Source organism: Rhinatrema bivittatum, chromosome 9 (genome assembly GCF_901001135.1).
Source record: "Rhinatrema bivittatum chromosome 9, aRhiBiv1.1, whole genome shotgun sequence".
NCBI classification, from domain to species: domain Eukaryota; kingdom Metazoa; phylum Chordata; class Amphibia; order Gymnophiona; family Rhinatrematidae; genus Rhinatrema; species Rhinatrema bivittatum.
In genome coordinates this window covers 229,695,171-229,717,740 of record NC_042623.1, presented here as the reverse complement: position 1 = coordinate 229,717,740, position 22,570 = coordinate 229,695,171, and the positions used below count along the sequence as shown (strand labels likewise).

General features: G+C 43.4%; 2 protein-coding genes across 5 annotated transcripts; both read left to right on the top strand.

Moving 5' to 3' along the window:
• The first annotated feature begins 112 nt into the window (after positions 1-112).
• On the top strand, positions 113-18,634 carry LOC115099441 (carboxypeptidase N subunit 2-like). Of its 4 annotated transcripts, XM_029617091.1 has the most exons (5): positions 113-167; positions 559-642; positions 843-975; positions 8,884-8,945; positions 17,707-18,634. In XM_029617091.1, the coding sequence occupies exon 5, from the start codon at positions 17,711-17,713 to the stop codon at positions 18,602-18,604; it is 894 nt and encodes a 297-aa protein (XP_029472951.1). In that variant the 5' UTR covers positions 113-167; positions 559-642; positions 843-975; positions 8,884-8,945; positions 17,707-17,710; the 3' UTR covers positions 18,605-18,634. The 4 variants fall into 4 exon arrangements, with proteins under 4 accessions (XP_029472951.1, XP_029472952.1, XP_029472954.1 ...); XM_029617092.1 differs by lacking the exon at positions 113-167 and having other exon boundaries at positions 494-642; XM_029617093.1 differs by lacking the exon at positions 113-167 and having other exon boundaries at positions 621-746.
• On the top strand, positions 18,544-20,770 carry LOC115099439 (platelet glycoprotein Ib alpha chain-like). The gene has a single exon (XM_029617089.1). The coding sequence runs from the start codon at positions 18,573-18,575 to the stop codon at positions 20,229-20,231; it is 1,659 nt and encodes a 552-aa protein (XP_029472949.1). The 5' UTR covers positions 18,544-18,572; the 3' UTR covers positions 20,232-20,770.
• The last annotated feature ends 1,800 nt before the right edge of the window (positions 20,771-22,570 follow it).

Here is a 22,570-nt window from a genome sequence, read left to right as displayed (position 1 = left end):
TATTGGAGGGGGAGGGGGAAAGTCTCGTGTAGCTTGGGGCTGCTACATGGGAAGGCCTATGAGCAAGGGGGGGGTCCAATGCTCAGGCCAGCTCTTACCCTCGCTGGGGGCTGCGGCGGGGTAAGAGAGGGGGAATGTCGACGGAGTCTTACCATTGGGACACGGTGGTAAGTGAAGAGGGGGAAGAAGGAGGAAGGGGGGGGGGCATATTTTTGGTTCTAATGTTAACAAGTTGAAGGGCTCGGGTTAAGTTGATAATAAACTGTGGCCACGTTTTAAATCCATACGGTTGTCCTGTGTGTTTGTATGGGGGTTGGGAAGGAGCGAGCTGCTTCCTGTGTTATTCCGTGTAAGAAAGCTCACTTAAGGAGCTTTGCATACTTATGTGCAAGGTTAAGGTGTGCTAATACAGATAATAGATGTAATAACAAACAGTGAAAGAAAGTTTGCTACTTTTTCAGTATCTCAATGGCTTTTACGTGTTTGGGAAACTGTTTTTTTCCACAAGCATGCAGTGTTAGTGAATGTTTTTAACAGTATCTTATCTGTCTGTCACAGACCTGCCATGCACTGCCTGGAGGCACCCTGCCTGGTGCAGTGACAGGGGAGAGCTGGAGAAGACAGTCAGAGAAACGAGAGCGGGTAAGACCATAACTTTTCCCGAGACATTCAACTGCAATTATTCTGCTTTTAGACTATCGGAGCACTTTAAGTCCTTTTGAAGTCTGATGTTCCCCAGCAGGCAGGTCGCCACCATTTCATTCTACCTATTTAAGAATAGTTTCCTCTTTCCTCTCCTAACTCTACCTTTCATTTTCAACATTTTTTTTTTACTGTTTTAGCATAAAGACCCAATAAAAGTAGCTTCCAGCATAGTCAAGAAAAGGCACCCCAACCCTAAATTTTAGACAGAGAAAACTGGCATAAAAAAAGCAAAGAGGAACAATGGACTCATCTTTGGCCAATTGACGGAAGGTAATTTTGTATTTATGGTGTATTTTATTTGAATGGCATTATTATTGTACTTATTCTTCTTTGTGGTGTTTTTTTTTTTTTGTCCAAAGCTATTTACAATTATTAAAAAAGGACATTTCTTGTGCAAAAAAACAGAATAAGGTGTTGTAAATAATGACGTTGTGTTTTTGACTTTTAGTGAGTTTTGGCAGGTGTCATCTTGTAAAGGTTTTCTTGGGGATTTGGCTGTGACAGAGGAGTTTAGATTTTCACCTTTCCTGAGAAATGTTTCCGATATTCTTCATGTCCAGCTTTGAATGCTGCTTATCATCCCTTGACCTAGAAATAATAGTCAACAAGCAAGTTCTAGCTTATACATTTTCTTAAACTAACAATATGTTTCTGGCTAGTATTCAAGAGCTCTGCTCCCTTCATCAATGACCTGATGAAGGGACTATGGCTCATGAAAGCTGGTAAGAAATGTATGAAGTTAGTAGTATAATAAAATAAAAAAGGTCTCATCTACATCTTGTTTGCTGACCTTTAGGTCTATGTATCCAAGTGAACTAACCCAGCAACCCTTCACTTCTTAGCCTGAGATTATCATCAGGAGGGTGTCACACTGAGAGCTAGTCTACCTCTAACACTTCAATGCTGTACAGAAAGTTATATTGCTACTCTGCTGTCATTTATTGTGTCAATCAGTATAATTTGCATCATTAGTTTTATTTTTTGCCCTTATTTATATTTGTCTGCACGTTGTGCTTAACACTGTGTATGTTCTGTTGCGATCCAGCAAGATTTGTGGATTGGTGGAATACAAATCATTTTAAGTAAATAAATATATAAAATACTCTGTTTTCATATATTAAAAAAAAAGTTATATACTGTGTATGTTCATTTAACGTCTCACCAGTGACACAAAGGAATAACGGTTTTATGTTTTATTAGAAGACCATCAGAATTTTTTTTAGTGCAAATGAATTACAAAAATTAGGACTGGATTCACCATTCTATCGTAGAATGATGAATCCAGCGAAAATGGGGGGCAGGGGGACGAAGGGGGGGGCAGGCCTGCGAAAGCTGGCAGCCTTCGCACTACCGCGGTGTTTTCGTTGCCGGCTTTCGCACCCAATAGCGCCACCATGAAAGGTGGCGCTATTGGGCGCGCTACTGGTGACGATAACGTTACTAACCTTATCACCGCCATCGAAGACATCGCCAAGTCCGCCTCCTCGCCACCCCGACTCCTCCACTAGCCACCTCGACTCCGCCCCCAGCATGCTATTGCACGTGAAAAGGGTTTTTTCGCGTGCAATAGAGACTTATTGCACACGATAAGCCTTTGAAAATGACCCTCTTAATTTGCTAAGCGTTCTTATTCCTGCCTCTGGCTGGGCATTATTATTACAATTATTTTGATTTATGATCCTCATGTTCTCTTCTCAAATAATTTGGAATCATGCCGCTAGCTGATATTATCAACACCTCCATGCCGCTAGCTGATATTATCAACACCTCCATGTCCATCGGAGATGTTCCTTCCCAGCTCAAATTAGCCATAGTAAAACCCATCCTTAAGAAACCGAAACTTGACCCCTCCGATTTATCCAACTACCAACCGATCTCCAATCTCCCCTTCGTTGCCAAAGTCCTTGAAAAAACAGTTATTACCCAACTGTCAAATTACTTAGACCAGCACCAGATTCTCTTTCCATCACAACACGGCTTCAGAAAGCGCTTCAGTACTGAAACTTTACTACTCTCCCTCTCCGACCTCGTCATCAGAGGCTTTGACAAAGGTCACACATTCATCCTTGCCCTATTAGACATTTCCGCAGCCTTCGACACTATCAACCATTCTATATTACTCGACAGGCTAGCTGACATTGGCATCTCTGGGACCCCTCTTCGCTGGTTTAATTCATATATAAAGGACAGACACTACAAAGTAAAGACTGAAAACCATGAATCCGAGCCAATCGACATCACAAGGGGCGTACCCCAGGGCTCCCCTTATCATCCACACTCTTCAACATATACCTCCTCCCCCTATGCCAGCTACTCTCAAATCTTGGCCTCCCGCACTTCGTCTATGCCGACGATGTGCAAGTGCTTATCCCTATCACCGACTCCATCCCCAACGCCCTAAAAAGATGGGACAGTGCCCTCTCTTCCATCAACAGTCTACTCACTCAACTCAATCTAGCCCTAAATCCTAACAAGACGGAACTCATGATCATCTCACCACAAGCCATCATCCACGTACCCATACCCTCAGCCAACTCCCCCCACGTACCCATACCCTCAGCCAACTCCCCCCCTTCTCCTCCAGTCCTCTCGCAACTTGTAAGAAACCTAGGTGTCACACTTGACCCACAATTCAACCTACAGAAATTTATCTCCTCCACCATCAAAGACTGTTACTTCAAATTACACACCCTCAAAAAACTCAAACCTATTCTGCACCTCAATGACTTCAGAACAGCCCTGCAAGCCCTCATTTTATCTAAAATAGACTATGCAAACGCTCTGCTTTTAGGTCTCCCGAAGAACAGCCTTGCCCCCCTGCAACTACTTCAAAATGCTGCTGCAAGGATATTGACAGGCACCCGCAGAAAAGAACACATCACACCTATCCTCAAACAACTTCACTGGCTCCCCATCACAGCCAGAATTCAATTTAAAACCCTCATACTTATCCACAAAGCCATCCACAATCCAGACATGCTCTGGTTCTCAGAATATTTACACATACGTTCCTCTTCCAGACCCACCAGAGCACCCTACACCGCAAACATTAACACACCCTCTCCCAAACTCTTCCATCTAAAAACCACCAAGCAACGTGCGTTATCCCTAGCTGGACCCTCCCTATGGAATTCTATGCCCACCCACCTTCGCCTTGAAACCTGCTCTAAGAAATTCAGACAGAACCTCAAGACCTGGTTGTTCGCCCGAGCCTACTCATGAGCCCCCTATTCCTTCCACTCCATCTTTCCTTTACCCCGCCTCCACCCCCTACCCCTCCCCTCACCCCCCTAGGCCCCCACCGAATACCCCATTCTTAACTCTATCCTCCTAGTTTTCAATGTACATTATCTATATTTATATTAACTATAATCCTCATGTACGCTAATTATAATTCTATTTAACTATGTTTTTATGTTAACCCATATGTACAGTATAACCCTGGTTTCCCACAACCTCTAATCCCACTCCCCCTCCTCCCCACCCCCTCCTTCTTCACCCCCTCCCCTGTTTATTATATCAGGTTCATTGTAAAGCCCTGTTGGCTATTTTATTGTTCTATGGAAACCGATGTGATGTTTTCCTAACGAATGTCGGTATACAAAACCTTCAAAATAAAATAAAATAAATAAATTTGATAACTATTTTACAATAGAATTCATTAAGCCATTTTGAGTGCACACACATGCCCAGCAAATGCTTTAAACCATAAATGTAAATCAGATAACTATCTACACCTTCCTCACGAATTCTGCACCAGCAGAATCAGTGCTCTGTATAGATTTCTGTAGTTCAGAAGTTTTCTAGTACAAAATTACTTTCATGTGTATTTTGTTAGTGATGTTTTTGACATCTTAGAGGGAGTTAGAGTGATAACAGAATTTGAACTCCTTAATCTCAGGAACTTTTCTAACCCAGAAGTAATTTCTCATACTATTTCTCCTACTAGTAGCTCAAATTAGTATAAATCTAATAAACTATATATATATGTGTGTATATGTGTGTAAATACACACACACAGACACACAGAGGAATGTATTAACCAGCTGGGGAGGTTCAGAGAGATTTAGCAAACCGTGTATTGGATTTTACTCCCCCATGTGAGAGGCTTAGATTGTGTAGCCTTAGGGGGCAGATTTTCAAAGCCCTACACACGTAAATCCAAGAGGATTTACACTCGTAGGGGGGGTTACGCGCGCCGGGCCTATTTTCAAAGGCCCGGAGGCTCGCGTGTAAGTCCCGGGACTTGAAAAAAGGGGGGGGTGTGGGCGGGGCGGGAGCGGGGGGCGGTCCGAGGGTGGGGGCGGGGCCAGAGCCTCCAGGCACAGTGGCCATTTGCTGCTGTGCCCGGGATCGTGGGCTGGCCATCGGCCGGCGCGTGCAACTTGCCCCTGCCCAAGGCAGGCATAACTGGGTAAGAACATTTTTTTACAAGGGTTTAGCTTAGGGCTGGGGGGCGGGAGAGTTAGGGGAAGGGAAGGAAAGGTGGGATGGGGGTAGGGAACGGAGGAAGGCAGCGCAGCTCGGCACGCGCAAGTTGCACAATTGTGCACCCCCTTGCGAGTGCCGACCCCTGATTTTATAACATGTGTGCGGCTGCGTGCGCATGTTATAAAATCGGGCATACATTTGTGCGCTCTGGGTTGCGCGCACAAATGTACGCCATGCGCGTATGTTTTAAAATCTGCCCCTTGGCCTTTTTGACCACTAGGGCTCATCTTAGGCTGTGGGATTTTTAGTTAGATTTTCTGGAGGCGGAAGCACTTTGCCTTCTGTCTGTTCATTTTTGTAACTTGGTGCTTTATGCTCTTTCAAGTTAGCCAGCCAGACTGTTTTATTTGAAGCTGTGTTTACTCTTTTGATCCTATTTTTGAGATTTTCCCTGGGAGAGCCTTGGTACCTCCACATTGAATTGGGGATTCCCTGTGTAAGGTTAGATTAAGGGGTAGGGAAGGCTCTGGCAGTGTGTTCTATCACTCCTTCAGGGTATAGACCTGTCTGTGACCCGATGCAGAGGAGTTTTGACCTTGAGTTGTTTTTCCTTCAGTAACTGTCTCTTCATTTTGGAGGCAAGGACGTTTTTCCACTCTTCCTGTCTCTTGTTTGCTTTTCCCTAATTTTGGAGTCAAAGTCTAATATTTTTCCACCTGGAACTGAGTGCCCTTGGTACCAGGAAATCAGTTTCAATCTCTTGGGAGAAGAGGCATCTTTTCCGTGGGAGGATTCCATTGGTACTGCCATAAGGAAATCTGAAACAAGTGAGAAGGTAAGGTACAAGAATTGGGACTTACTTTCTGATAAATACTTCGGAATGTATTCTAACCATTCTACAGTGGGGAGAAGATGAGCAATAACATTTGGGAGTTTGAAGGAGGATTAAGCTTTTTTCAAATCTGAGTAACTAGAAATAGAGTGATATCAATTTCTAAGGAATTAGCTTCCATTAAATTCAAAGATTTTGCTAGATGAATGAGGTCACAAATGTATTAATCTTTCTGCTGTCTCATTATTTACTGACCTTATTTAAAATCAAATCTTAGTGTTGTAAAGATTCCTCAGTCACTAAATCAGCTATCAGTAAAAAAAAGTTGGAAAGCCATTTTTCTTCTCACTGTGATTTTGTGCTACTACATGCTGTGAAGATTATCAGTGCTGTTTACCAGAATTTGAAAAGGGCTGTGAACTTGGGAATTGCAAAAGGGTCTTGAAGCTATGTTTTCCCCCAAAAGGAACTCTGAGCTTCAGAAGTCAAAATTTATCCTTGGAGAACTGATTACACATAAGGTCCAACTACTGTATGTTTCTATGTGCCCCTGGGTACAGTCTATGGGAGCCATCCTGCCTGGGGATTACATAGATATATATGTATATAAATTAAATAACTGAGAAAATCAAAGATTTTGATTTGTTGCTAGCATTACTGATTTTAACCAGAAAGATGGGATACAATTTTGATAAAATAAAATCATATTTTATATTTACATCTATTAAATGTATGCCACCTGACCTATGACTCGAACCCTGCCACTACAAATTAAAAAAAACAAACTAAAAACCTGGCTCTTCGAACAAGCATTTGCATAATCCATCCCTGCCTTGCACTCATATACTTCAACACCCCCTTGTATGCTTCAATACCCACCTTCTCCACCCCCCAATGTTATATTGCTTTATGTTACATTATATTAAATTATATTCCATATGTTGCTTTAAATTACATCATATTGCTCTATGTTATATTATAAGCTATATTATTTATATTATATTTTATTATATTATATCCTAACCTTTTGCTCTATATTCATGTTCTTCATTATGGGGTAGATTTTCAGACGAGCGCGAACAGCCTACTTTTGTTTGCGCTCCAGGCGCAAACAAAAGTACGCTGGATTTTAGTAGATACGCGCGTAGTCGCGTGTATCGGCTAAAATCCTGGATCGGCGCGCGCAAGGCTATCGATTTCGTATAGCCTGCGCGCGCCGAGCCGCGCAGCCTACCCCCGTTCCCTCCTAGGCCGCTCCGAAATCGGAGCGGCCTAGAAGGGAACTTTCCTTTGCCCTCCCCTCACCTTCCCCTCCCTTCCCCTACCTAACCCACCCGCCCGGCCCTGTCTAAACCCCCATCCTACCTTTGTCGGGGGATTTACGCCTCCCAGAGGGAGGCGTAAATCCCCGCACGCGAGCGGGACTCCTGCGCGCCGGGCCGCGACCTGGGGGCGGGTACGGAGGGCGCGGCCACGCCCCCGGGCCGTAGCCACGCCCCCGTACCCGCCCCCAAAACGCTGCCGACACGCCCCCGAAACGCCGTGACGACCGGGCCCGCCCCCGACACGCCCCCCTCCGAGAACCCCGGGACTTACGCGAGTCCCGGGGCTCTGCGCGCGCCGGGAGGCCTATGTAAAATAGGCTTCCCAGCGCGCAGGGCCCTGCTCGCGTAAATCCGCCCGGTTTTGGGCGGATTTACGCGAGCAGGGCTCTGAAAATCCGCCCCTATATGTACTGCACAGTTACGATTTTGATATACTGTTTCCCCACATCAGTTTGTAAACCGATGTGATGCTCTGCGCAACTTATAAAATAAAGGTAGGGGGGTGATTTAGGTAGGGCTGGGGGGCGGGTAGGAAGGGGAAGGTGGGGGGGAGGTGGGGGGAGGAGGGAGAAGGAAAGTTCCCTCAAGGTGCTCCGATTTCGGAGCGGCCTCGGAGGGAACGGGGAAAGCCATCGGGCCTCCCCTAGGGCTCGGCACGCTCAAGGTGCACAAGTGTGCATCCCCTTGCGCGCGCCAACCCCAGATTTTATGACATGCGAGTGGCTGCGCACGCATGTTATAAAATCGGGCATAGATTTGTGCACGCCGGGTTGCGCGCACAAATCTACACCCGCACGTAGTTACTAAAATCTGGCCCTATGTCTCCAAGCCCCTTTCATCTTGCTCAGTTTACGTGCCAGGCTCAGTAGGCCTTGAAATGGTAAGAAAATCTGTAGAGGCCTTTTTGCATAGATGCAAACCAATGAATTACCAACAGACAGCATTGTGGCCACTAAGTCTTACTTTAACTGCATGGTATCAAAATGTAGCATCTGTTCATAATGTAGTATATTTATTTATTTAAAACTTTTCTATACCGCGTATAGTAGAGCACCATCACAACGGTTTACAGTTAGGCACAAATATGTGGTTTCTAATTTATCCAAAGGGTGCCATTATTATACGGTTACATAGTTCGATAATATACTCTAAATGGAAAAGGGTGTGATTACCATTTACTATTAACTGTCTTTATAATTTAATACTTAAATTGTGAGAAAATAACAAAAGTAAGCAATACTGCTTTTTCTTGGTGAATTCCTGCTTTGTGTATGTGTTATTCCGTTACCTCACTGTGAAATGCTTTTTTGAAGAGTATATACAGGGCTGCTCTTTTGCTAAAGTTATAGCACAGCAAGCCAAAGTCCCGTCGATTCAGCCCACAGGTGTTCAACGTTAAGTCCTCTTTTTCACTCTTCACGTGTTATGAGCTTACTTGTTTTACTTTCATGGTGTGTTCGGAGTTTCATATAAGAAGTGCTATTTGACTTTCAGGATTACAGGACCTTTTTCCCTATGCTTTTATATGTTCAACTCAATTCTCCAACTGCAGCTTTCTAAATGTCATGTCATCCCTTTTTTTTTTTTTAGCCAGCATGAAAGGAAAATTGTCATCTACTTAGAAACACACTCATTTCACCAGCTTTCACAAGGTAAAACAATCTTGAATTATTTATCAGAAGTGTGGCTCTGTGTGTGGTGTGAATGGCTTGTTAGTTATGCACCAGAAGATTGGTCTTTAAACTCTCTTAAAGTTACTTCAGACTGCGGGATTGAACTTTGATTCCATCTTAACATGTACACTACAAATAAAAGAATGGTAATGCACCACTGCTACAGAACAAATATATTCTTGATTTATTTTAACTCCATATTAATTGCCTGCTGACTTTGTCCATGACATGGTTCTTCTCCAGCGATATATCAGTGTACTGACAATCAAATATAATTCTGAGTACTTCTGCCTAATACAAAATGGATTTCAGTGTGTATCCCATGTGAAACATTACAAAATAGCTTTATAGTTAAAGATAGATGCGCACAAACAAAGAAAAGCAGCTGGAAATGAGTGAGTCACACATTAAACATTTTTTAACTAGTGCCAAACTATAATACATGCTAAGCAGCATCTAAGATAGCCCATCAGGAAAGGTGACATTACCTATTAAGACGATCTATCAGAGGTGACAAATTACTTACTGACAAAAATCATGATCTGTCCTAACAGTGCCTTTGTAAAACATACCATCTTCAAGTGCACCAAAGAACAATGCTTCCTTCCCTACTGTGCAGAGTCGATGTCAGCTATTGTGAATTATGCGTACATTTTATTGTAATTTGCTTTGAAAAAGGTAACTTAGCAAACTGATATAATAAATAAATAAATAAACATAAACCCACTATATTTTTCTAAGATTTTTTGAAAAGGTAAAAGTAGATTTGTTTGCATACAGTATTTTACATATCGCCATCATATGGGTAGCACTTTATTTAAGGGATAAAGTGTACAGCCTTTTATATTCAATAACAAATCATTTTTAAAGTAACGCACTAGGGTTATGAAGTAGAACCTAACATAACAGGCCGATACAGTAAAAATCATGGGAGAGCGGGCGAGCGCCCGCTCTCCTGTGCGCGCGATTCAGAAAAAAAATTATTCAAATTAGGGCCCGCTGTAAAAAGAGGCGCTAGGGACATTAGCACGTCCCTAGCACCTCTTTTTTGACAGGAGCGGCGGCTGTTAGCGAGTTTGACAGTTGACGCTCAATTTTGCCGGCGTCGGTTCTCAAACCCGCTGACAGCCACAGGTTCGGAAACTGGACGCCGGCAAAATTGAGCATCCAGTTTTCAACCCGTGAGCAGCGGGCCGATTTAAAATTTTTTTTTAAATTATTTTTAACTTTTGGGACCTCCGACTTAATATTGCCATGATATTAAGTCGGAGGGTGCACAGAAAAGCAGTTTTTACTGCTTTTCTGTGCACTTTCCCGGTGCTGGCAGAAATTCCCGGTGCTGGCAGAAATTAACGCCTACCTTTGGGTAGGTGCTAATTTCTGAAAGTAAAATGAGCAGCTTGGCTGGGAGCACTGAGAGGAGAGGATCACCTTACCGGTGGCTGAAAGGAATCAGTAAGGTTTTTTTGCTTTTTACTGCTTTTCTGTGCACTTTCCCGGTGCTGGCAGAAATTAACGCCTACCTTTGGGTAGGTGCTAATTTCTGAAAGTAAAATGTGCGGCTTGGCTGGGAGCACTGAGAGGAGAGAATCATCTTGCCGGTGGCTGAAAGGAATCTAAGTTTTTTTTTGCTTGGGACATTGCCTTTTTTAAAAGTATTGGGGCAAAGTTAACTATTTGGGAATATTATTTAGTGTGTTTGTGTGTCTGTGCTTTTAATAGTCAGTAAGGCAGTGAATAAACAAGTTAGACTGTATTTTTAAATAGTCAATACGGCAGCTAGTAAGCAGTAGGTAGTGTGTTCATTTTTAAAAGTCTGTAAGGCAGCTAGTAAGCAGAACTGAGTGTTTGTATTTAACCCCCCCCCCCAAAAAAAAAAAAGTAGCCAGAAGCTAGAAATAAGCTAGGAACAGTGTATACCTAAGAAAAAAGGTTGACAAGTTCAGTTCAGTTACTCACCTTCAGGCCGATACAGTAAGGAGCGGTAGGGAGAGCTGTGTTAGTGCCGGGCGCACCCGCGGTTGCCGCACGCACAGTCCAGCTCACCTACCGCTCGATACTGTATGTAAATAGCTTGCAAATGCAAGCTGCGTCTAAGAAGCGTCCGTGAAGCGTTAGGCCCGCGCAACCCATTTTACTCCTCCCGAAGCAAGAAACGAAAGTGGAAAAAACGAAAAAAAAAAAAAAAAAAAGCGAAAAAGCGAAAAAAAAAAAGTAGCAAGAGAGAGAGGGGAGAGAGGTCGGGCAATCCTACACTCCGGATTGTCAGTCCTCTCTCTCCTCCTCCCGAAGCAAGGCGCGAAAAGCAGCCTTGCTTTTCGGGAGGAGCGGAGAGAGGACTGGCAGTGAAAAGCAACGAAGCGACTTACTTTTTTTGCAGCCCCCCTCGGGAGACAGACATCGGCGATGAGGGACCGCGGCTCCCCTCCCCTGCCTCCAGCTGCCCGCGAAGATAGACGCATCGCACGGGCGAAAGCGGCCCCTGTGCGTGCAATTGGCTGCTCAAGACGTGACGTCACATGCCGTGACGCAAAACGTCGTGACATCACATCTTGAGCAGCCCAATTGCACGCACAGGGGCCGCTTTCACCCGTGCGATGTGTCTATCTTCGCGGGCAGCTGGAGGCAGGGAAGCCGCGTCCCTCGTCGCCGATGTTCGTCTCCGGAGGGGGGCTGCAAAAAAAGTAAGTCGCTTCGTTGCTTTTCACTGCCAGTCCTCTCTCCCCTCCTCCCGAAAAGCAAGGCTGCTTTTCGCGCCTTGCTTCGGGAGGAGGGGAGAGAGGACGGGCAATCCCGAGCGTAGGATTGCCCGTCCTCTCTCCCCTCTCTCTCTTGCAACTTTTTTTTCCACTTTTTTCTGCTTTCGTTGCTTCGGGAGGAGGGGAGAGGACTGGGGCTGCCCCGGAGACCAGCACCCATGGACGCGGCCAGGGCAGGTGAGCGGGGGCTGGGGGAAAGTTTGCCGCCTACCCTTACCCCTGCCTCTAACGCAGGGGTAGGGGTAGGCGGTAAGTTAGCAGGTTAAACGCGCGGCAAAACGGCAGGGTAAAAAAGCGATAGTCGGGGCGCGCGTTACTGTATGGGAGGGAATAGCTAATTCGATCGTTTACATGTAATATACATGCCGTGGGCGGAAGGGGTTACCCGGTGATTTTAAGGACGTGGTAAGAGTAGGTTAAAGGGGATTGTGTATCGAAGGAAGGGCTAACGCGGCCGAAAAGTGGGTAGAAAGCGGGTTAGGAGCAGGGTAACCGCGGCCGCACTTTACTGTATTGACCTGCTTGGAAAGGTGTTGAGGTAGTGTGACTTGGTTTGAATAGGTATCAACATTTGTTAATCAAGAGAGCAGTGAGTCACTCTGGCTGACTAACTGAAGTTAGACTGTTTGTATTTCCCAACCCTCCCCCACCCACCCCTAGCTCATCCTTTAATTTATAGGCAGGTGCCCCTTTCACAAAAAAACAAACAAAAAAAAAAAACTTTATTGAGAGTTTGATCAGACCCCTGTAGGCCACTACCAGACATATAGGGCCGGATTTTAAAAGGGTTACACGCATAAGTTATGCGCGTAACCCTTTTAAAACCCCTTGCGCGCACCGAGCCTATTTTGCATAGTCTCAGCTGCACGCATAAGCCCCGGGACGTGCGTAAGTCCCGGGGCTCTGCTAGGGGAGGCGTGTCGGGGCCGACGCGACATTTGGGGCGTTCCGGGGGTGTGTCGGGGCGTGGTGCCGGCACGGGGGCGTTTCATGGGAGTGGTCGAGGCCTCCGAAATGGGTCTCGGGCCGGGGAATCGCGCACCAGCAGCCTGCTGGCGCGTGCGAGATACGCCTGCTTCTGGCAGGCGTAACTTTTAAAACACAGGTGGGGGAGGTTTAGATAGGGCCAGGGGGTGGGTTAGGTAGGGGAAGGGAGGGCATGGTGCGGGGGAGTGGAAGGAAAGTTCCCTCCGAGGCCGCTCCGATTTCAGAGCGGCCTCGGAGGGAACGGGCAGCGCGCGCAGGGCTCGGCGCGAGTAAGGTGCACAAATGTGCACCCCCTTGCGCGCCGACCCCGGATTTTATAAGATATGCGCGGCTACGTGCATATCTTGTAAAATCCCGCGTACTTTTGTTCGCGCCTGGTGCGCGAACAAAAGTACACGCGGGCGTAGATTTATAAAATCTACCCCATAGTGAATTCACTAATACATTTAAAGGACATTAGACACATTCCTTCTCCCATAGCAACCTAAAACTTAACTAGGAACAGAACAAAATTGAGATGAAGGCAGCAGTCCAGCAGCAAGAGGGGGGCTTCCCATCTTTTGCATCGAGTGTCACATGTATGATTTTTTACCCGCCGGTGAGAAGTTGTACATGTGCATGCGATGCAAAGAGCTCCTGGCTCTCAGAGAATGAGTCCGATCTCTGGAGGCTAGAGTGGCAGACCTGGAGGAGCTGAGGCAGACAGAGAGGTATATAGATGAGACCTTCAGGGACATAGTAGCCAAATCCCCAACTTCAGACTGGCAGCCCTGGTGCTGCCTTGGAGGAAGAAGGTCTCATGATTGGAAAGCATCAACCGGGTGCAGCATGAAAGGATCCTTTAGCAAGGACCTTCTCTCCAGGTGATGCATTGTCCTTTCACACCAAGGATATCTACCCAAGGCCTACTGCCCAGGAGGGAAGGGTTAGGTCGGCCGTCATAGTTGGTGATCCGATTATTAGGAATATAGACAGTTGGGTGGCTGGTGGGCGTGAGGATTGCCTGGTAACATGCCTACCTGGTGCGAAGGTGGCGGACCTCACGCGTCACCTAGATAGGATTTTAGACAGTGCTGGGGAGGAGCCGGCTGTCATGGTACATGTGGGCACCAACGACATAGGAAAATGTGGGAGGGAGGATCTGGAAGCCAAATTTAGGCTCTTAGGTAGAAACTTTAAATCCAGAACCTCCAGGGTAGCATTCTCTGAAAAGCTCCCTGTTCCACGCGCAGGTCACCAGAGGCAGGCAGAGCTCCGGAATCTCAATGCGTGCATGAGACGATGGTGCAAGGAAGAGGGATTCAATTTTGTTAGGAACTGGGGAACCTTTTGGGGAAAGGGGAGTCTCTTCCGAGGGGATGGGCTCCACCTTAACCAGGGTGGAATCAGACTGCAGGCGCTAACCTTTAAAAAGGAGATAGAGCAGCTTTTAAACTAGAACAAAGGGGAAAGCCGACAGTCGCTCAGCAGCGCATGGTTCGGAGAGAGGTATCTTCAAAGGATACTAATGATGCATTAGAATTAGGGCATCCCGACAGAGAGGTTCCAATAATAAGAAAAGTAGTCAAAGTGCCTGTAACTAAAAGCTCACCTGAGCTAAAAAATTCTAACTTATCCCTATCAATTAAAAAGCAGAATGAAAATACAAACAAAAAACAAACTTTGAAATGTTTGTATGCTAATGCCAGAAGTCTAAGAAGTAAGATGGGAGAATTAGAATGTATAGCAGTGAATGATGACATAGACTTAATTGGCATCTCAGAGACATGGTGGAAGGAGGACAACCAATGGGACAGTGCTATACCGGGGTACAAATTATATTGCAATGACAGAGAGGAGCACTCGGGAGGCGGTGTGGCGCTTTATGTCCGGGATGGCTTAGAGTCCAACAGGATAAACATCCTGCATGAGACTAAATGCAAAATTGAATCTTTATGGGTATAAATCCCTTGTGTGTCGGGGAAGACTATAATGATAGGAGTATACTACCATCCACCTGGTCAAGATGATGAGACGGACAGTGAAATGCAAAGAGAAATTAGTGAAGCTAACCAAATTGGTAGTGCGGTAATAATGGGAGACTTCAATTACCCCAATATTGACTGGGTAAATGTATCATCGGGTCACGCTAGAGAGATAATGTTCCTGGATGGAATAAATGATAGCTTTATGGAGCAATTGGTTCAGGAACTGACGAGAGAGGGAGCAATTTTAGATCTAATTCTCAGTGGAGCACAAGATTTGGTGAGAAAAGTAACGGTGGTGGGGCCACTTGGCAATAGTGATCATAATATGATCAAATTTGAATTAATGACTGGAAGAGGAACAGTATGCAAATCCACGGCTCTCATGCTAAACTTTCAAAAGGGAAACATTGATAAAATGAGAAAAATTGTTAGAAAAAACTGAAAGGAGCAGCTACAAAAGTAAAAAGTGTGCAAGAGGCGTGGTCATTGTTAAAAAATACCATTCTAGAAGCACAGTCCAGATGTATTCCACACATACAGAAAGAAGGCAAAACGATTACCGGCATACTTAAAAGGGGAGGTGAAAGAAGCTATTTTAGCCAAAAGATCTTCATTCAAAAATTGGAAGAAGGATCCAACAGAAGAAAATATGATAATGCATAAACGTTGGCAAGTTAAATGTAAGACATTGGTAAGACAGGCTAAGAGAGAATTTGAAAAGAAGTTGGCCATAGAGGCAAAAACTCACAGTAAAAACTTTTTTAAATATATCCGAAGCAGAAAGCCTGTGAAGGAGTCAGACCATTAGATGAACGAGGGGTTAAAGGGGCACTTAGAGACGATAAGGCCATCGTGGAAAGATTAAATGATTTCTTTGCTTCGGTGTTTACTGAAGAGGATGATGGGGAGGTACCCTTACTGGAGAAGGTTTTCAAGGGTAATGATTCAGATGGACTGAATCAAATCACGGTGAACCTAGAAGATGTGGTAGACCTGATTGACAAACTGAAGAGTAGTAAATCACCTGTACCGGATGGTATACACCCCAGAGTTCTGAAGGAACTAAAAAATGAAATTTCAGACCTATTAGTAAAAATTTGTAACCTATCATTAAAATCATCCATTGTACCTGAAGACTGGAGGATAGCTAATGTAACCCCAATATTTAAAAAGGGCTCCAGGGGTGATCCGGGAAACTACAGACCGGTTAGCCTGACTTCAGTGCCAGGAAAAATAGTGGAAAGTGTTCTAAACATCAAGATCACAGAACATATAGAAAGACATGGTTTAATGGAACTAGGTCAGCATAGCTTTACCCAAGGCAAGTCTTGCCTCACAAATCTGCTTTACTTTTTTGAAGGAGTTAAACATGTGGATAAAGGTGAACCGGTAGATGTAGTATACTTGGATTTTCAGAAGGCGTTTGACAAAGTTCCTCATGAGAAGCTTCTAGGAAAAGTAAAAAGTCATGGGATAGGTGGCGATGTCCTTTCGTGGATTGCAAACTGGCTAAAAAACAGGAAACAGAGAGTAGGATTAAATGGACAATTTTCTCAGTGGAAGGGAGTGGGCAGTGGAGTGGCTCAAGGATCTGTACTGGGACCCTTACTTTTCAATATATTTATAAATGATCTGGAAAGAAATACGACGAGTGAAGTAATCAAATTTGCAGATGATACAAAATTGTTCAGAGTAGTTAAATCACAAGCAGATTGTGATAAATTGCAGGAAGACCTTGTGAGGCTGGAAAATTGGGCATCTAAATGGCAGATGAAATTTAATGTGGATAAGTGCAAGGTGATGCATATAGGGAAAAATTACCCATGCTATAGTTACACAATGTTGGGTTCCATATTAGGTGCTACTACCCAAGAAAGAGATCTAGGCGTCGTAGTCGATGACACATTGAAATCGTCAGTTCAGTGTGCTGTGGCAGTCAAAAAAAGCAAACAGAATGTTGGGAATAATTAGAAAGGGAATGGTGAATAAAACGGAAAATGTCATAATGCCTCTGTATCGCTCCATGGTGAGACCGCACCTTGAATATTGTGTACAATTCTGCTCGCCGCATCTCAAAAAAGATATAATTGCGATGGAGAAGGTACAGAGAAGGGCTACCAAAATGATAAGGGGAATGGAACAGCTCCCCTATGAGGAAAGACTAAAGAGGTTAGGACTTTTCAGCTTGGAGAAGAGATGGCTGAGGGGGGATATGATAGAGGTGTTTAAAATCATGAGAGGTCTAGAACAGGTAGATGTGAATCGGTTATTTACTCTTTCGGATAATAGAAAGACTAGGGGGCACTCCATGAAGTTAGCATGTGGCACATTTAAAACTAATCAGAGAAAGTTCTTTTTTACTCAACGCACAATTAAACTCTGGAATTTGTTGCCAGAGGATGTGGTTAGTGCAGTTACTATAACTGTGTTTAAAAAAGGATTGGATAAGTTCTTGGAGGAGAGGTCCATTACCTGCTATTATTTAGGTTGACTTAGAAAATAGCTACTGCTATTACTAGCAACGGTAACATGGAATAGACTTAGTTTTTGGGTACTTGCCAGGTTCTTATGGCCTGGATTGGCCACTGTTGGAAACAGGATGCTGGGCTTGATGGACCCTTGGTCTGTCCCAGTATGGCATGTTATGTTCTTATGTTCTTATGAATCGCACGGGAATAACTAATAGGGCCATCAACATGCATTTGCATGTTGCGGGCGCTATTAGTTTGGGGGGGGGGTGGGGTTGGACGAGCGTTTTCGATGTGCTAATACCCCTTACTGAATAAGGGGTAAAGCTAGCGCGTCGAAAATGCTCGTCTAAACGTGGGGATAACAGTGCGCTCCACTGGAGCGCACTGTACTGTATCGGCCTGTAAGTCCCTTACAGAATATCTTAGAAACTTCCTTCCTAATAGGATACACATTTAAATCCATTCTGTGTTAGGCAGAGGTACACAGAGAGTGCAATCCATAAAATAAAGCCATGTGCTTGCTGTGACATAATTGTACGAAACTTGTGTTTTTCAGCAAGATGCATCTGGATTTCCTTATTTCTTTTCTTCTATTTCTCAATCTCTATGAGTGTGCGCCACCGTGTGAGCAAGAGTATGAGTGTCCAAAAGACTACCAGGATGTCTACTCAAAGAAAGAAATTACGCAGATACCAAAGACTACAAGACCAAATGTCAGGGAAATGTTTTTTGTACACACCAGCATATCGGCCATCCAAAGTGGATCTTTTCAAAAAATGCCAGCATTGGAAAAACTGTTCTTTATAAGCAATGAGATCAACACAATTGAAGCCGGGGCCTTTGACAACTTGCAAAAACTTCATGAGCTTGAGGTATCATCCAACACCGGGTTAGAGAAAGTGAAGGCTGGAATCTTCAGAAATCTTGAACAGCTAAGGAAGCTGATCCTTAAAAATAATAAAATCAGTGTGATTGAGAAAGGAGTCTTTGATGACCTGATGAGTTTAGAGGAGCTGTACTTAAATGTTAATGAAATTTCTTCTCTTCCCGATGGCATATTTTACCCACTTTCTAACTTAACAACCCTACATTTAGCTCGGAATAAAATCACTGCTCTCGCCAAGGATTCTTTCATTAACCTCAATAACCTAAAAGTGTTGAGATTATATGACAATCAGCTCAGTGATCTTCCTGAAGGTATCCTGGAAAGTCAGTCTGGTCTCAGAGAGCTCAGTCTCTCACAAAACAGAATTACCTCATTGCCAGCTACCACACTGTCCCACACGCCCTATTTGGAGAAACTCTTCTTGGATGGCAACTTGATTGAGGAGCTGCCAAATACATTTTTTTTTGGTCTAAAATTTATGAAACATTTGAAGATCAACCAAAACCAATTACAAATGCTCCCAGCGATGGTTTTACATGCCTCTTCTTACTCATTTGGACCTAAGTGAGAACAATTTGACAACACTTACAAATGAAACCTTCAAGAGCCTTTCTTCTTTGGGTAAACTAATTATTTCTAAAAACAAAATCACTACTTTACCCAATGGAACGTTTGCTGGTCTTAATAAAGTCTCTGAACTGAATTTAGAAATGAACAATCTCCAATCCCTCGAGCCTGGAATTTTTTCATCTCTTCCAGCTTTAAAAACTCTGAATCTTCAGAAAAACCAGTTGGAAAGTGTCCCTGAAGGTATTTTTGACTCTTTAGCTAAACTTTCAACTTTATCTTTAAGTGACAATCCCTGGCTATGTGACTGTCATTTGCACTATCTCCACAACTGGATTAGTATCAATAGAAAAAAGCTGAAATCTTCCACTAAAGTACAATGTGAAAATCCTGATCACCTAAAGGGAAAAACGATTACTTCTGTAACAAAAGATCAGTTAATTTGCTTAACAACTCTTTCAGTTTCAACTTCTAAAGCTCTAACAACCGGAAAAAGTACTACTACAATCACTACATCTGTGGTAACTACTTTATTGACTTCCATAGCTCATTCTACATTTATAACAACAACTAGAACTCCTACAACTGAATTAATTACTACAACTGAGATGCCAACAACTCACCACCTTACAATACTGATACCCACAATATCTCAAATCCGTACAACCATTATGCCTACAACAAGAGAAATCTCTACAATAATAATAACAGCACCTCTAGTTACTTCTACATTAACACCAACAACATTTCAAGTGACTAGTACAGCAATACCTACAACATCTCCAGTGACTACTACAGTAAATCCAACATTTCAAGTGACTACTATAGAAATACCAACATCTCAAACGACTACTACAATAATACAAACATTTCAAGTGACTACTAGAGCAAAATCTACAACATCTCAAGTGACTACTACTGCAATACCAACAACCCCTCAAATTACTACAACCATAATTCTAACACCTGAAACCATTACCATAGCAATTCCAACATCTATGAATACTTTGACAGAAGCAATTTTGTCTACTATATTTGACCTGAACAACTTTGTTTCCACCATGGAGACATTTACCACAGTACATAGTACAGTTTTTAGATCAACAGTCCCCTCAACAACAGGGCATGCAAAAACAAGTAGTGGGCTTCCTCCATTTGAAACAACAGGAGAGATTTCTCTGTGGCCTTCAACTTCACACCCAGCTCCAGCACATGGTCTATTTAAGACATCAGTAGCTACCACCACATATGGACTAGAAGTATCTACGTCTTTTGTAACTTCACAGCCATCAGCAATCAGTGTAACAAGCAAAATTCTATCAGCAGAATCCACACACTGGCAACCTACCACATTAACAACTGTTCAAACAAATATTGATGAATACACTCCGTATCTCTCAGTTTCCTCACCTTCGCAGTCACGAGCCTGGATGTTTCCTCTGGGGATCAATCTCCATTACTGTCAATTGTTCCTGATTTCATATATGTCCATGCTTCTTGTAGAAATCTGCTGTGCTGCTTTTCTGTTTAAATTTGCATATACGCTTTACAAAGCAATGCAACATGAAGAGATGCCCACAGAGCCTGCAAAGCTTCTAAATATACATTCTAGGTTGGAGAAGTTGTAATAATGCTTTTCTTTTTCCTCTTCCTTAGTGTCTCCTGTTGAGTACTGTATATAATTTCCCAGTCATAACTAAATGACATCTTTTTCAATGTGCCTTGCACCTCTCATTTCTTCTATAGATATTATTGCAGTGTAAACTATCAGATTTAAGTATTTAACTTCTGTTAAAGTGGATTTTTTCCCACTAGACTCGGATTTTTATTTTAATGAATGAATTCAGTTTATATAAACTATTAAGACTGTTGAATACATTAACAGTCTTAAACAGCAATGATACAGGACAGTAATGATGGGTCACAAGCTAAAGCTGTATTCCCTAAACACTTCGAACGCTACAAATCACAAAGATTTTTGTTGACCTGTGGTACATTTAATTTGACCAACATGAGAATAACCCAAAGGTCTACATAAAAAGGGACTGCATATCAGTATGATCAAACATTTTTTTGGCTTTGTTAAACTTTCCTACCATTTATTGTATGTATGTATATATATATATATATATATATATATATTACCCTAATAAATATCTCTTTGTAATCTTTGGGGATAGGAAGCATTTTAGGGAGATGTGCATTTTCCCCCTCTTCGCCTGGTAGTCAACTGTAGAAAGGTGTACAACAGCCCTCTGCTCTCTGGCTTGGGGTGGTACTGTCCTAGTCCACTAAACAGAAGAGGAACTTCTGGGACTGCTGAGGTCCCCTCAGTTGTCAGAGGAAGGCACTCCAGCAGTGCCAAAGGCTTCCTGGTTGTATTATAATCTTTGCACTGTGCTGGCAGCTTTTCTGCTCACTTTGGGGTCTCCAGCACCGCACTAGGAAGTAAATAAATAGACTAGATAGGCCTCCTGGTTTTTATCTGCCCTTGTATTCTCTGTTTCTGGGTTTCTATGGTAAGTGGTGGAAGACTAAAAGGAAGGCAGTAGGGTAGGAACTCCCACTTATAAATATTGCAAATATTCTAAAGTTACTCTTTTGTATTATTATTAGCATTATTTTACGCAGTTTTGCAGTATGGAATCCTGCCTGCTCACTTAGCAAACTTTGCATTATGCTGCAAAGTTCAAAATTTGTTAAAATGTTAAAAATTTGTTAAAATGTTAAAAAGTTAACAAGCACATACACACAAAAGAGTCAAATTCACCCTAGTTCTGAAGCGAGTTTGTGGCATCAATCGTCAAGGCTTCAACCCTGGCTGCTGTCCATTCACACACCTTTCACAACCATTCATTGTTCGGGGGTGGGGGGAGAGGCAGGGAGGCAATTTCTAAACCATCCACCTAACTGCAATGTACCGTGAGCTTCCACTCCTACCTTTTGGTGTGACTGAAACTTTTATGAGAAGTGGCATATGTAGATTTGAAAAGAAAATCTATGTGCTATGGAACCCTATGTGGACTTTTAGTTAGATTGAGTGAGCACGATTTTCAGACGGGCCAGCTTGCCCAGGCAAATGGCTTTGAAACTTGTCCTCTCAATGACCTTATTCTCTTGGGATAAACCTTTCTTTACTTTTAAGGATCACTAGATGGTGCTGTTGCATAGCATTGCATCATGGTATTAGCATTCGTCTTTGTATAGTGTTCCAGGTCACTGTGCCATGAATAAATTCTCTCCCAGAGCCCCAATCTTGTACTAAGCGATAGTACGTAGCAGTGTATGCATCACAGTTATTTAAATTCCCCAGCTAGTGGGCATCTTGCTCTGCAGTTAACGTTATTACTGGAATCTGTCACGTGTATCTTCTTATTTCAACAGTAGATACTGTGCCTGGTATTTCAGTTGGGGAAAAATGTACTCTTCCTATCCCTTGAGGCCTTGTAATCCTCAGCTCTTTTCTTCACCACGTGCACAACACAGACTCCAAATGTGCTTCCAGGGTGCATCTGTAACCTTGGCTCTCTATTTAACATGAGATGGATGATGGAGTTCTTGCTTGTTGAGAGGAGGGGGTGTGGAGGGGAGAGGCAGGAGGCGGGAGAGAATAGTCTCCAAAGCCCTCTGGTGTGGGAACACACTTATTCTTAAACCCAACTGATACAAAAAAAAATAAAATATATATATAAAATAAAATAGCACTCTGGCTTGTTGTTTCCAAACAATTGTCCTTTCGCTTGAAGTAGATAGCAGAACAAAAGTATTTAGAAGACACAGGTCATCTGCTCCTGTATGCCGAGGGCAGGTAATTTGCAATGGAGACATTATTTGAGTAAGACAGTCTTTCCTTTCCTCCAATATAATCTTCACTAACTCCCAACCCATTCTGTTACTTCCAGTAGACTACAGGCCTCCACCCACTACTGGAAAACGTATGAATCTTTACTCCCTTCTCCCCAGCCAA

Excerpts from the sequence above, each read along its gene's own strand:
- LOC115099441 (XM_029617091.1), top strand. The coding sequence starts at position 17,711 with ATGCATCTGGATTTCCTTATTTCTTTTCTTCTATTTCTCAATCTCTAT.
- LOC115099439 (XM_029617089.1), top strand. The coding sequence starts at position 18,573 with ATGCCTCTTCTTACTCATTTGGACCTAAGTGAGAACAATTTGACAACA.